At 38.9% G+C, this 16,242-nt stretch overlaps 2 protein-coding genes across 3 annotated transcripts in view; one reads left to right on the plus strand and one right to left on the minus strand.

Annotated features, from left to right (window-relative positions):
• The window catches only part of LOC309478756 (kelch domain-containing protein 1), a 9,079-nt gene extending 5,781 nt beyond the window's left edge, over window positions 1-3,298 (minus strand). For both annotated transcript variants that reach the window (XM_082142472.1, XM_082142473.1), the window contains exons 1-6: window positions 3,162-3,298; window positions 2,963-3,033; window positions 1,323-1,440; window positions 1,131-1,243; window positions 972-1,056; window positions 804-887 (exon numbers count right to left, since the gene is read on the minus strand). In XM_082142472.1, the coding sequence (XP_081998598.1) occupies window positions 804-887; window positions 972-1,056; window positions 1,131-1,243; window positions 1,323-1,440; window positions 2,963-3,033; window positions 3,162-3,254 (564 nt within the window). In that variant the 5' untranslated portion in view covers window positions 3,255-3,298. The remainder of the gene's footprint in view (window positions 1-803; window positions 888-971; window positions 1,057-1,130; window positions 1,244-1,322; window positions 1,441-2,962; window positions 3,034-3,161) is intronic.
• A 220-nt stretch (window positions 3,299-3,518) lies between these two features.
• Window positions 3,519-14,839, plus strand: pole2 (polymerase (DNA directed), epsilon 2). Its single transcript, XM_082142478.1, has 19 exons — window positions 3,519-3,637; window positions 3,757-3,857; window positions 3,945-4,020; window positions 4,144-4,221; window positions 4,651-4,744; window positions 5,194-5,268; window positions 5,360-5,443; window positions 5,923-5,990; window positions 6,074-6,111; window positions 11,470-11,542; window positions 11,624-11,796; window positions 12,944-13,033; window positions 13,121-13,175; window positions 13,321-13,380; window positions 13,499-13,576; window positions 13,659-13,767; window positions 14,164-14,340; window positions 14,468-14,535; window positions 14,646-14,839. The coding sequence occupies exons 1-19, from the start codon at window positions 3,528-3,530 to the stop codon at window positions 14,662-14,664; spliced, it is 1,626 nt and encodes a 541-aa protein (XP_081998604.1). The 5' UTR covers window positions 3,519-3,527; the 3' UTR covers window positions 14,665-14,839.
• The last annotated feature ends 1,403 nt before the right edge of the window (window positions 14,840-16,242 follow it).

The following is a 16,242-nucleotide window of genomic DNA, read 5'->3' on the forward strand; positions in this document are numbered from 1 at the left end:
TAACATAAATCTGTGCTGTGACGGATCACAGGCGATAGTTTTAAAGTCGAACTGGAAGCCATGTTAATCTTGGAATAATACGGCCACCGTAGGAGTTAAAACGCCCTCGAAATTGAAAGGAACAGAAAGTAATATTCACTGGGTAGTCATATACAATTTCAACGCTAGATGGGGGAAAATATCACACAGTGTAGCTTTAATAAACAATTAAATGTCTCCTTGCTAATTTTGACACATTCATACTTTTGCCGGTTCTTTGTGGTAATCTTTATGCGTGCGGCCATGCGCTTGAGTGCGGCTATATTATGTGCACGCTCATTATCCTGGATATAGCCTATTTAAGTAATAAAATTAATATAAAGGGGCGATTTGTCCACTAATGGCTTAAATGAACAACTACTAGTCGACTAGAAAAAAAAATGGTGAAAAAGTATTATTTACCTTGTAACATAAATCTGTGCTGTGACGGATCACAGGCGATAGTTTTAAAGTCGAACTGGAAGCCATGTTAATCTTGGAATAATACGGCCACCGTAGGAGTTAAAACGCCCTCGAAATTGAAAGGAACAGAAAGTAATATTCACTGGGTAGTCATATACAATATACAATAAAGTACAATATTATGTTAGTCCACAGCCCCCCACTTGGGGGTGCTGATGCTATGACGAGGGGCCTTCCCGCGCTACTGGACTCATCAGTGTCTGACATTCACACACTCATCAGTTTCTAGCATCCACATAGCTGGTAATGCTAAACATTTAAGTCACTTATTCATAATGCTAAATTATGTTTGAATGACTTACAAAGGTCTGTGGTTCAGTCCATCTGCTTTTTTCCGGATCAAACTCGTGAGTTTCATTGTTCCATCCCCAGAAAATGTCCTCGGCCTGACGAGAGAAAACTGACACTGATATGGATCTGTTTTAAATCGCTCTTCATCTGTGAGCAGTTTCATATCGAGCACAAACTACCCATGATGCTTCATCCACAGCGAAGCTCTTCGGGTCCTTGACTTCACTCAGCAGCTTGTGGCCATATCCACCAAAGTAGATAATTCTGTCAGGAGATCAAAACTCAGTACAAATATGACTATATTAATATATTGTAGTGGATGAGTGTCAAGCACTGACCTTCCTTTATGAACCCAACAGGACAGTTTGTCTCGCGGTGACGGTGGAGACCCGGACTGAGGCTCGACCTTCTTCCAGCTGAACGTCCCATCGTGGAGATCGACTGAGTAGAGCTGAAATAAGACATTTATTCAGAACTTACTGGCTTTTACTGATGCAAAAGAACAGAATTGGTACTTAATAAAGCTTTACTTCATTAGTCTGTCCATCATCACAGCAGCCTCCGAATATATACAGGAGTCCGTTCACAATACAGCCACAGGTCCCGGAGAGAGACGGGGGAACCGTCCCAGCCATGTCATGCCTTACCCTTCAGAAGAAGAGAAAACTCACTTAAGCTCAACTAAAGCATGCCTAACCCTCAGAAGAAGAGAAAACTCACTTAAGTTCAACTAAAGCATGCCTAACCCTCAGAAGAAGAGAAAACTCACTTAAGTTCAACTAAAGCATGCCTAACCCTTCAGAAGAAGAGAAAACTCACTTAAGCTCAACTAAAGCATGCCTAACCCTCAGAAGAAGAGAAAACTCACTTAAGTTCAACTAAAGCATGCCTAACCCTTCAGAAGAAGAGAAAACTCACTTAAACTCAACTAAAGCATGCCTAACCCTCAGAAGAAGAGAAAACTCACTTAAGCGCAACTAAAGCATGCCTAACCCTTCAGAAGAAGAGAAAACTCACTTAATCTCAACTAATACATGCCTAACCCTTCAGAAGAAGAGAAAACTCACTTAATCTCAACTAATACATGCCTAACCCTTCAGAAGAAGAGAAAACTCACTTAAGCTCAACTAAAACATGCCTAACCCTCAGAAGAAGAGAAAACTCACTTAATCTCAACTAATACATGCCTAACCCTTCAGAAGAAGAGAAAACTCACTTAAGCTCAACTAAAGCATGCCTAACCCTTCAGAAGAAGAGAAAACTCACTTAATCTCAACTAATACATGCCTAACCCTTCAGAAGAAGAGAAAACTCACTTAAGCTCAACTAAAACATGCCTAACCCTCAGAAGAAGAGAAAACTCACTTAATCTCAACTAAAGCATGCCTAACCCTTCAGAAGAAGAGAAAACTCACTTAATCTCAACTAATACATGCCTAACCCTTCAGAAGAAGAGAAAACTCACTTAAGCTCAACTAAAACATGCCTAACCCTCAGAAGAAGAGAAAACTCACTTAAGCGCAACTAAAGCATGCCTAACCCTTCAGAAGAAGAGAAAACTCACTTAATCTCAACTAATACATGCCTAACCCTTCAGAAGAAGAGAAAACTCACTTAATCTCAACTAATACATGCCTAACCCTTCAGAAGAAGAGAAAACTCACTTAAGCTCAACTAAAACATGCCTAACCCTCAGAAGAAGAGAAAACTCACTTAATCTCAACTAATACATGCCTAACCCTTCAGAAGAAGAGAAAACTCACTTAAGCTCAACTAAAGCATGCCTAACCCTTCAGAAGAAGAGAAAACTCACTTAATCTCAACTAATACATGCCTAACCCTTCAGAAGAAGAGAAAACTCACTTAAGCTCAACTAAAGCATGCCTAACCCTTCAGAAGAAGAGAAAACTCACTTAATCTCAACTAATACATGCCTAACCCTTCAGAAGAAGAGAAAACTCACTTAAGCTCAACTAAAACATGCCTAACCCTCAGAAGAAGAGAAAACTCACTTAATCTCAACTAATACATGCCTAACCCTTCAGAAGAAGAGAAAACTCACTTAAGCTCAACTAAAACACACCAACAACAACAGAGGCATGTGCGCGCACACGCACACGGGCACACGCACACAAACATCTGCTTGTTGACAGTCATAAATCATTCTTACCATAACCCAGTTTCTAAGTCATACAACCAAAGCTCGTCATTTGGAAGAAAAACTTCATGTTCTGCCACCGACTGAAGAATCAATCATCAGAAAGAACAATCATTTGTATTTGTGCAGTGAAAGTGTCATTAATCATGAACTGTTAAATGCTAAACACAGTCCATTTTTGAGCAGAAATATTCAAGATTACTATTATTACCACATAACCACCCCAGACATATAAATACTGTCCGTCCGCCGCCGCGGTGTGTCCGCTTCTCTCTCGAGCCACTGTTTCACTCATCACGATCATTAATAGTGCTGATATTAGTACAGTAACCGAGAGACTGGATCTGGCAGCTCGTGTCAAGTGCACAACAACAACAGCGGCGCGCGTGCGCGAGTGTGAAAGAGTGTTATTCTTTTACAAACAAAGAGTCTTATCTGAAACAAAACTAATACTAAAAAAAACCAACTGTTAAAGAGGAATTTAACAGTAGCTGATCTAAACATGGGTTTTATTTTGACAGGTTTAAAAATGTAACTGTAGCTGAGGAACTAAACACGGCTTTTATTTTGAAGGGCGATGTTTACGGAAGTGCCAGTTGCGCGGGAGCGGCAGATGAAGATGGACGCGCGCAGAGTGAAGCTGAAAGTGAGCGCGGGATTTAAGATGCGCGGATTAATCCTGCGACCGTACGTGAGACTCAGTTCATCAACATTCGTTCATTCGCGCCGTGTTCAGCAGGGTTATGGTTATGGTTAGACGTGTTCTCCTGGTTATTGTGCAGTGATGATTCGTGTTTTCCTCGCAGGGAGTCCAGCCGGTTCCTGCTGCAGGTTCTGGAGTCCGTCAGTGAAGCGGATCTGGATGAAGTTCTGGAGAGAATCTTAGATGCTGTTGAAAAGCAGCCTCGTATGTCTGTTCTACCATGATGATGATGATGATGATGATGATGATTTGTTATTGTTTTGATTATGATTGTTATGTCTGTGTTGTCAGTGTCGTCCAGCATGATTGAACTGTCTGTGGCAGAAGCGGCTGTTCAGGACTGCAGTCAGTCATGTGATGAGACCATGTAAGAGACACACACACACACACACACACACACACACACACACACACACACACACACACACACACACACACACACACTTACAGTGTTTTTACTGCCAGTCATGTTCATGTTCTTTGGTTACAGTGACAATGTCTTCAACATTATCGGAGCCTTTGATGTTCCTCGCTTCATCTTCAGCTCAGAGAGGAAGAAATTTGTACAGTGAGGAATAATTAAACAATATAATAATGCTAATCAAGTGCATGTGGTTTGTTTTTTTGAGTGTAAATGTATGTTCTGCTATACTATTTATTGATTTATTTTCAATTGTTCATTTACAAATTTTATGTGTTTTTGACATTATTATGATTATTATATAGATTTAGTTGATTTTATTTCAGTTTTAGTAATTTAATACTTCATCTTAAATCCAAGGCAGTATTTCTATTTATTTTTTTATTTTATTTTTTTATCAAATATTTTATTTCAGCTTTATTTCTAATACTGAAAAAAAATTATTTAACAATATCAAGAATATATTTAACAATATCCATGAAAGCCTGTACTCTGTAGGCAGTGTGTTCCTGTCGTGTGTGAATGAAGCTCTGATGAAGCTCTGACCTTCTGTCTGTTGGTGTTTGGCTGGTTTAGCATCGGCATGACGAATCACACGGTCCCGAAGCTGTGCGGCGAGTCCCGGGATAAAGCCGAGCTCTTCAGGGAGAGATACACTATCCTGCAACAGGCAAGGCTTCAGATCCGCTCTTGGATGATCTCAACTCATATCATATTTGTCCTAAATCATAGCGTGTAGAAGGAATACACACCAGGTGATCGATCACAGAAGGCCACAGGTTTCACGTGTGCAGAGTTTTTCAGGAAGACATGTGACCGCTGTAATTGTAATGCATTGTGAATGACTGAACCTGTCAATCAAGTGCTGTCAATCAAGAAATTCCTAAAGTTTATAATATCTTCATGCTGAGCACTTTAGATAACGAGTGTTTTCATCTTCATGCAGTGACACAGATCATTTGCAGTGAATAAAGTTGATGATGAAGTACAGCTGGAGCGCTGTTAGTAAAGCCGCTTGATTATCAGGATGAGTGTCAGTGATGGTCGTAGTGGTGGATCACAGGACACACATGTTAATGGCAGTAGTAAACAGTTTCTTCATGATGATCTGTATGACAGCGAACACACAGGCACGAGCTCTTCACTCCTCCGGTTATTGGTTCAACTCCAGATGAAGGGAGAAACAAGTTCCAGGTAAACATGAGCAACCCTCACTGTTGAGACTGTTGATTGGTGTTCAGTCGCTGCTTGATGCTCTTGACTGAACCAGCTCTTCATGTTGCAGCTGAAGACAGTGGAAGCTCTTCTGGGCAGCACAGCTAAAGTTGGAGAAGTGATCGTCCTCGGCATGATCACACAGCTGAAGGAGGTATTCCTGCGCTCACACACTCATGCTGATGTTCAGCTGTCAGGACTGAACGTCTGTGGATGTGGGTTAGTGGAGTGAAGTGTAGCCAAGTATGGTGTTCCCCACACACACACACACACACACACACACACACACACACACACAGCAGTGAGCATTGAACACTCACACACAGCAGTTTAGAAAACGCAAAAAGCAATCCATGGCGTGACCCATTTAAATGTGGCTAGAATATCATGTTCAGTGGTAGTGTTATGAGTCTTGTTTGATTAGAAGTGTTAATAGAGACACATCAGTGTAGGTTCTAGGCCCTTGATTGGAACATTAGCCTGTTGATGACTGATGAGTAGAGTGAATCGGACGGATCTGAGCGAGAGAAAACACTATCAAGTCAGTCATGAACTCTTAAACTTTTTAGAACACTTGCTTCCTGACTCCAGGGTTTCATGTTGATATATTCTCTTCATCCTCTGTTCTTTCAGGGTAAGTTCTACCTGGAGGACCTCAGTGGCACAGTGCAGCTCAATATATCAAAGGCAATATCCTTCCTGTGTTCATCCTGAAGCAAATGTGCTGCTGTCTTAGAGGATGTTTTCCGTTTGTCCCTTAACGCTCATTATACCAGTTTCACAGCGGCCTTTACACAGAGTCCTGCTTCGTTCTGGCTGAGGGTGAGTCTCTGTCCCGCTGCCGTCTGAAGCTCCTGACCCTAACCTGATCTGATCTCTGTACTCTATAATCACATGATCTGATCTCTATACTCTATAATCACATGATCTGATCTGATCGCTATACTCTATAATCACATGTTCTGATCTCTATACTCTATAATCACATGATCTGATCTGATCGCTAAACTCTATAATCACATGATCTGATCTCTATACTCTATAATCACATGATCTGATCTGATCTCTATACTCTATAATCACATGATCTGATCTGATCGCTATACTCTATAATCACAAGTTCTGATCTCTGTACTCTATAATCACATGATCTGATCTCTATACTCTATTATCACATGTTCTGATCTCTGTACTCTATAATCACATGATCTGATCTGATCGCTATACTCTATAATCACATGATCTGATCTCTATACTCTATAATCACATGATCTGATCTGATCTCTATACTCTATAATCACAAGTTCTGATCTCTGTACTCTATAATCACATGATCTGATCGCTATACTCTATAATCACATGATCTGATCTGATCTCTATACTCTATAATCACAAGTTCTGATCTCTGTACTCTATAATCACATGATCTGATCTCTATACTCTATAATCACATGATCTGATCTGATCTCTATACTCTATAATCACAAGTTCTGATCTCTGTACTCTATAATCACATGATCTGATCTCTATACTCTATAATCACATGATCTGATCTGATCTCTATACTCTATAATCACAAGTTCTGATCTCTGTACTCTATAATCACATGATCTGATCTCTATACTCTATTATCACATGTTCTGATCTCTGTACTCTATAATCACATGATCTGATCTGATCGCTATACTCTATAATCACATGATCTGATCTCTATACTCTATAATCACATGATCTGATCTGATCTCTATACTCTATAATCACATGATCTGATCTGATCGCTATACTCTATAATCACAAGTTCTGATCTCTGTACTCTATAATCACATGATCTGATCTCTATACTCTATAATCACATGATCTGATCTGATCTCTATACTCTATAATCACAAGTTCTGATCTCTGTACTCTATAATCACATGATCTGATCTCTATACTCTATTATCACATGTTCTGATCTCTATACTCTATAATCACATGTTCTGATCTCTATACTCTATAATCACATGATCTGATCTCTATACTCTATAATCACATGATCTGATCTGATCGCTATACTCTATAATCACATGTTCTGATCTCTATACTCTATAATCACATGATCTGATCTGATCTCTATACTCTATAATCACATGATCTGATCTGATCGCTATATTTTATAATCACAAGTTCTGATCTCTGTACTCTATAATCACATGTTCTGATCTCTATACTCTATAATCACATGTTCTGATCTCTATACTCTGATCTCTATACTCTATAATCACATGATCTGATCTCTATACTCTATAATCACATGATCTGATCTGATCGCTATACTCTATAATCACATGATCTGATCTGATCTCTGAAATCACATGATCTGATCTGATCTCTATACTCTATAATCACATGATCTGATCTCTATACTCTATAATCACATGTTCTGATCTCTATACTCTATAATCACCTGATCTGATCGCTATACTCTATAATCACATGATCTGATCTCTGAAATCACATGATCTGATCGCTATACTCTATAATCACATGATCTGATCTGATCGCTATACTCTATAATCACAAGTTCTGATCTCTGTACTCTATAATCACATGATCTGATCTCTATACTCTATAATCATCTGATCTGATCTCTATACTCTATAATCACAAGTTCTGATCTCTGTACTCTATAATCACATGATCTGATCTCTATACTCTATTATCACATGTTCTGATCTCTATACTCTATAATCACATGTTCTGATCTCTATACTCTATAATCACATGATCTGATCTCTATACTCTATAATCACATGATCTGATCTGATCGCTATACTCTATAATCACATGTTCTGATCTCTATACTCTATAATCACATGATCTGATCTGATCGCTATACTCTATAATCACATGATCTGATCTCTATACTCTATAATCACATGATCTGATCTGATCGCTATACTCTATAATCACATGTTCTGATCTCTATACTCTATAATCACATGATCTGATCTGATCTCTATACTCTATAATCATCTGATCTGATCGCTATATTTTATAATCACAAGTTCTGATCTCTGTACTCTATAATCACATGTTCTGATCTCTATACTCTATAATCACATGTTCTGATCTCTATACTCTATAATCACATGATCTGATCTCTATACTCTATAATCACATGATCTGATCTGATCGCTATACTCTATAATCACATGATCTGATCTGATCTCTGAAATCACATGATCTGATCTGATCTCTATACTCTATAATCACATGATCTGATCTCTATACTCTATAATCACATGTTCTGATCTCTATACTCTATAATCACCTGATCTGATCGCTATACTCTATAATCACATGATCTGATCTCTGAAATCACATGATCTGATCGCTATACTCTATAATCACATGATCTGGGGCCTGTACCATGAAGCCGGTTTAGGTGGCTAGCCAGCTATGTTTCAGTTAAGTTGCCGCCAACCCTGGGTTTTAGGTACTATGAAAGTAGCTTGGCTTGAATGGGTGTTCGTTGCCATGGTATCTTACGCTGCACGGCTAACCTGCTCCGGGGCAGGTTATGTTCTGGATTCAAGATCTCAGACTGAAGTTTGACCAATCAGCTGAGAGCAAAGAAACATAGGTGACGTAACTTATTCCCAGTGTCTGTTGCAATGACTTCACCTTTTCTTCCAAATCCTGTGACATCTCAGCGCAAATTGTTTGACGAGCACTTCGTAGAGAAAGAGTTTTTAGCCAGACAAAATCCCCTTGCCTTTCCTGATAGTTATTTGTATGAAAGATACAGATTTTCCGCGGAAGGAATGTCTTATCTTTACGAACTTCTTGAGCCGCACATAAAGAATTAAACACATCGAATTCATGCACTTACTGTACCGCAAATATTGCGTTACGTTTTTTTTGTTGCAAGTGGTACATTCCTGGTGGGTGACGCACAGAAGCTATAGGGGAAAACACGGTTTGTCGAACCATTCGTAAGGTGGTCCTCACTCTGCAGGAGTACATGAATAGTTTCATTAATAGTGTTCCCCGGACATTTATCGACCATGTCCATAAAAGAGGGCTTTTATAAAATTGCCGGTAAGATATATTGATAGGGTGGCATCACATGAACACCTTTTATTTTATTTTTTCAAAAAGCAAATTGCACAAATGTACTATACAATATAATACATGTTAAGAATTATTTAAAATCTGTATTATTATTCTGTTAATCTTATGATAGGATTCCCTAGCTTTCTTAGTAGTACAAATACATTCTATATTTATGTAAAATTATGTATATATGTATGTAGCCTATGTGTAATATAGCCTATAGCCTATTTTTATAATATATAAAAAATGTGCATGTATCATTTTTTATATATTATAAAAATAGGCAATAGGCTATAGGCCTACACATATAGGCTACACATACATACATAATTTTACATAAATATAGAACGTATTTGTTTAACTTACACATTAACAATCAGCAATCTTTCTCCAACAGTCTTCTCTTGCTTTGGCAGCAGAGACCGTATTGTTTCGAGCTTGAAATACATATTTAAATTCATCGTAATTCTGAATGATTATCTCTTGCTCCTCCGCGGGAAAATATATCGCTCACGCTCTACCCGCGATTGGTTGTTCAGTGTCGACGTCACTCTTTTATGTGCACTCGCGCGTGGAGTAATCATAGCTTGAGGATCAAAGCCTGAGTTGACAGAGAAAGTTGATGAGCTGCATCATGGTACCAATAAAGCCTGATTGCATCGGTTTGGTTTTGTCAACTCAAAACTAATCCTGTAACCCCGAGTTTGTTCAGCTACCTTCATGGTACAGGCCCCTGATCTCTGAAATCACATGATCTGATCTGATCGCTATACTCTATAATCACATGATCTGATCTCTGAAATCACATGATCTGATCTGATCGCTATACTCTATAATCACATGATCTGATCTCTGAAATCACCTGATCTGATCGCTATACTCTATAATCACATGTTCTGATCTCTATACTCTATAATCACATGATCTGATCTGATCTCTATACTGTATAATCACATGATCTGATCGCTATACTCTATAATCACATGTTCTGATCTCTACTCTATAATCACATGATCTGATCTGATCTCTGTACTCTATAATCACATGTTCTGATCTCTATACTCTATAATCACATGATCTGATCGCTATACTCTATAATCACATTCACATGTTCTGATCTCTACTCTATAATCACATGATCTGATCTGATCGCTATACTCTATAATCACATGATCTGATCTCTATACTCTATAATCACATGATCTGATCTGATCTCTGAAATCACATGATCTGATCTAATCGCTATACTCTATAATCACGTTCTGATCTCTACTCTATAATCACCTGATCTGATCGCTATACTCTATAATCACATGGTCTGATCTCTATAATCACATGATCTGATCTGATCTCTATAATCACATGATCTGATCTGATCGCTATACTCTATAATCACATGATGTGATCTGATCGCTATACTCTATAATCACATGATCTGATCTGATCGCTATACTCTATAATCACATGATCTGATCTCTGTACTCTATAATCACATGATCTGATCTCTGTACTCTATAATCACATGATCTGATCTGATCTCTGAAATCACATGATCTGATCTAATCGCTATACTCTATAATCACGTTCTGATCTCTACTCTATAATCACCTGATCTGATCGCTATACTCTATAATCACATGGTCTGATCTCTATAATCACATGATCTGATCTGATCTCTATAATCACATGATCTGATCTGATCGCTATACTCTATAATCACATGATGTGATCTGATCGCTATACTCTATAATCACATGATCTGATCTGATCGCTATACTCTATAATCACATGATCTGATCTCTGTACTCTATAATCACATGATCTGATCTCTATACTCTATAATCACATGATCTGATCTGATCGCTATACTCTATAATCACATGTTCTGATCTCTATAATCACATGATCTGATCTTATCGCTATACTCTATAATCACATGATCTGATCTCTGTAATCACATGCTCTGATCTGATCTCTGTAATCACATGATCTGATCTCTGTAATCACATGATCTGATCTGATCTCTGTAATCTCATGTTCTGGTCTGATCTGTATAATCACATGCTCTGTCTGCGTTCCCAGGATGGTACGAGGATTCTGTGTTCCATGTCAACGCGTTTGGGTTCCCGCCCACAGAACCCTCTTCTTTCACCAGGTGTGTATTAGCTGTTATTCACTGGAACTGTGCAGCTCACATGGTTCTACATCCACATGGTGTTTTCTTGTCTGCGTACAGGGCATATTATGGCAATATAAACTTCTTCGGTGGGCCGTCCACCACTGCGGTCAAAGCGTCCGCCAAACTCAAGCAGCTGGAGGAGGAGAACGAAGACGCCATGTTTGTGATGGTGTCGGATGTGTGGCTGGACAGTGTGGAGGTCCTGGAGAAGATACACACCATGTTCTCAGGTTTGGATTCTCTTGGATCTCTAAGAATTTGCTGAAAACCTCCAAATTTACAAACACAAGTGATACTGTGAAATGTTTTATGACGACATCATTTTTAAATTTGTCACAATCTAAATGCAGTTCTGCAGAACTCTTCTGGTGCTGTTGAACAAAAGATTTATTTTATGTGATTTGTTCAGATACAGTATCTGCTCATCATATCTGCACAATGTGAGTTTATTTAAAAATATCAGTGTAGTGTTAGACAAACTACAGAGAACAAGCTCTAAACACACTTCCAGATGAAGTACAACTAGCCTTGTGTACAAACCTGATGGTTGGGATGTATTTGTCCCTGTATTTACAGAAGGTGAAATCACTACAGTTAATAACCAATAACCTGAGATGTCTTCAGTTACTAACTCAGAATCATGTGCAGTGGGATGTGCACGACAGTGCTTATGTTTCTCATTTAAATAATCATTCTGTTGTCTTTTATTTCCAACAAAATCTTTGAATTTTACTACCCTATGTAAATATGAGCATTATATCATCCTGCTTTCCAGATATTGATATCAGCATTGGCCGTATTGTTTGGCCACTGCTAAAAATATTAAAACCACGAGTCAGCATCACTAACTGACTAGTTGAGCTTCCTGAACATGAATAGGAATCCCATGACTCATGCACACATGGCATGAATATTAGTGATGTGAACTGCGATTGTCACTCTGATAAAGCAAATGTAAACTGAATCTGCGATTGTGATTGAATTTTGACCAAGTTTCTAAGCTTCAAACTGATCCTTGCTCTCATTGGCTGTGTCTTGTCAGCTATAATTGCTCTTTCCAGCTAAATTTCCCCATTAGCCTGTATTTACATTGATGTTAACATGGACAGTAATTATATTTAATGATTCTGTTATCAGAGGTGGTTTCTCTTACTAATATCAGCCGAGATGTTAGACCTGTATCTGTACTGTATCAGTATTAGGGTTAACCCTAACCCTAACCCTCAGACCTGTATCTGTACTGTATCTGTGTTTTACTGCAAAACAAAAATGCTGCTTCAGTTTCAGTGTATTATGACAATGATTAAAGGTGACGAGCAGTGATGGGCTTTTCTTTGAGTAAGCGAACCCATGATCTCTTGATGTGTGATTGTTCAGGATACTCCGCCATGCCGCCGACCTGCTTCATATTCTGTGGGAATTTCTCTTCCGCTCCTTACGGCAGGAACCAGCTCCAAACACTCAAAGGTTCCACGTCTCTTAAGAGCTTTTGCACAATTATGTTTTAAAGGAACATGAATTGTTCTCAGTTTAACAGTTTTTTTTCTTCTTCAGATTCTTTTAAAGCACTTGCTGATCTGATTTGTGAATTTCCCAGCATTCACAACAGGTTAGATATTTTAATTAAACCTGAAACTGTGACGCATGAAAGCTTAAGACAAAGGTTTAGTTTTTCTGATGACACAGTGGAGTGTGAAGTATGAGTTTAGTTATGTTCTAGACTTCACTGACTCCCTTTCAATGTGTTTTTGCAGCAGTCGTTTTGTGTTTGTTCCCGGCCCAGAAGACCCGGGGCCCGGCGCGGTCTTGCCCAGGTATAATGTTAGGACCAGTGTTTCATCATCACATGCTGAACCTTCTTCATTTGTGTTTGGGTCAGTCACCGTCTGTGAATGAATGCACTTGAAGTGTAAAATGTGCTTGTGCGTACAGACCTCCGCTGGCTGAGCATCTCACAGAAGAGTTCAGAGAGCGCGTGCCGTTCTCCGTCTTCACCACTAACCCCTGCAGGTGAACAGCGGATGTGTGCTGCATTACCTAGCGTTATTCTGCTTTATCATCGCTCGGTGATCGTGCTTCTCTTCTGTTTCAGGATACAGTACTGCAGTCAAGAGATGGTGGTGATTCGAGAAGACCTCGTCAACAAGATGTGCCGAAACTGTGTTCGACTCCCAAGCAGCAGCCTGGATATCCCTTCCCATGTGAGCCTGAGCTTTACATGCGTGTCCGTGTGACGCCCTAATTCAGTCAGTTCATCATATAAAGTGATCGTTTCTCTTCAGAAAATTTGGACCAAACCACTCGATTCATATGGATTACTTTTACAATCTTTTTATGAACTTTTTGAAGCGACACAGTGGTTGTTGCGTAGCTGTCAATGGATCTCAAAAATATCTACATTTATATTTGTTCCGAAGATGTTCCACGGGTTTGGAACGACATGAGGGAGAGTAATGATGACAGTATTTTTTCAATCTAGTTTCATTCAATCTAACCTTTGAGTTATTAACCCTTTTTAAAGATTACTGTACTCTAAAGTGCTTGACGACTTGCAGTGAGTTTCTCCTGTTTGATTTAATTTTGCATTTGTTCAACAGTTTGTGAAAACCATCCTGTCACAAGGTCACCTGACGCCGCTCCCGCTCTACGTGTGTCCGGTGTACTGGGCGTATGATTACGCCTTACACGTTTATCCCGTGCCCGATGTCATCGTCTTCGCTGATAAATACGACCCTTTCAACGTCTCCAACACAGACTGCATGTGCATCAACCCGGTACTCTAACCTACGCTGACACCGAGTGTGTGTGTGAGAGTGAGAGAGTGAGTGTGTGTGAGATGTTTAGTATGGCTGGACTGATGGTGACTCTGTTGTAAAATCTGTTGATGTCTTACTCTTTCAGGGTTCTTTTCCGAAAAGTGGATTCTCCTTTAAAGTTTACTATCCGTCCAATAGAACAGTGGAGGACAGGTATGATTATTGATAAAGCCATCAACACCCTCTCCATTAACATTTCCTCTTTTAAAAAGACTGTGTGCTTTGAAAATAAACCCTCTTATTTCTCATTGTTCCCTTCACAGCAAATTGCAAGGGCTTTAAACCAGAAGAAACCATGGAATATCACTCAGATGTGCTTCTTGTTTTTAATTTAGTTATTTCCATTGCACTCTTTAAAATGTAGATTTCTTTTTAGACTGTGTTACAACAATTTCATATGGTTATTGTTTGATTTGATTGTGTTGATGCACTAGTAAATAAATATAGACAAAATGTAGTTGTGGGATTCATTACAGGCTTGTTTCTTCAACATGGATAAAGATTATCTATGCACATGTGGATCATGTCTAAGTTTGTTCATAATCACATATTCAGTATCTAGTATAGATGAAGTCTTGGGAGCATTTAAACATTAAACAAATTTTGCAATTACGTTAAAAAAAAAAGTATAGAAATCACAACTAAGTATGGGGAATATATCTTATACTGTGTACCGCAAGTACAGTATTGTATAGTATTGGATGTCTGTATATTCAGCACTTTCACATCGTAAAGATACAGCAGTCCAACTGCAAAAGCTCAAAGAAAACTAAAAGAAAAGCAGAATCAGAGTCAATGAGAGATTCCTTCTGCCTCAGCATCACGTCTTCACGTTGGTCCAGCCCGAGTCAAGCCAGCTTCGTTTCTACAGCGCTTTATACAGTACATTGTTTTAAAGCAGCTTTACAGTGATAACAGGAAAATGATTCAATGATGCACACAGAGTTCAATTCAGCTCTAAAGACAATAGAGTGATTGTTCAGCTGAAGTCAGTTCAGTGTTGATTCAGTTCCTGTGTAATGATCATCAGTTATTAAATTAGTTCCTTTCATCTATACAAATTATTATTTATTATTCCATTTCTCTGGAGAAAACAGATATGTCGTCGTCCAGCTCAGATCAATAATATTGCTGAATATTCTTGAATACTGTGCAGGACTTTGTCCACATCACAGGTCGTCTCTTGCCAGGCAATGGGAAAAACCCTCTGGCACGATCTAGCCATGACAACACTGTCCACACTTTGCTCTTCCTCATCCTCTTCCTCTCAGATTGTTGGTATCATCATTCTGCATCCGTGTCACCTGTGCTCTGAACTGGCTTGTATTATGTTCAGTAATACAGTTTTGCAAACAGTGCATGAGATTTGCAAACACTGTAACTGCCTGAACTTGTTTAAGGTTTTAAAGAAAGAGTGATTTATTCGACAAATTGACTTGGGCTATTGAGAATTTGGTTCAGAGGATGGGGTTAAGTGTCTTAGCAATTGTGATTTGAAAAAGAAACTTGTAATGCAATGTAAAACTGCAATCACACTAGAATCAGTTGATTGCTCTGTCATCCAGCGTCTCAGCACTTATTGTCAGCATCTGTGCTGTGTAGCGAGGACGTTTAAAAACTCTTGGACCAGTTAAGATTGACCAGTGCATAGCAGTGACTAGTTATGTTTGGATTTGAATGTTTGGACATCTCTCTCTTTTTTTTTTCTAATCAGGTGTGATAAGAGGTGTGAGTTTTGGTTAATGCACTACAACTGTAATTTACCCTGTGGTTCTCAGTGCTGAGTCTCTCCCTTGATAGGATCGGGAAAAGTTTCAAAGGGCCTGTCCCAATAATCACACATGTGCTCTTTGCACCTGA

This window comes from Leuciscus leuciscus, assembly GCF_965113295.1.
Source record: "Leuciscus leuciscus genome assembly, chromosome: 17".
NCBI classification, from domain to species: Eukaryota; Metazoa; Chordata; class Actinopteri; order Cypriniformes; family Leuciscidae; genus Leuciscus; species Leuciscus leuciscus.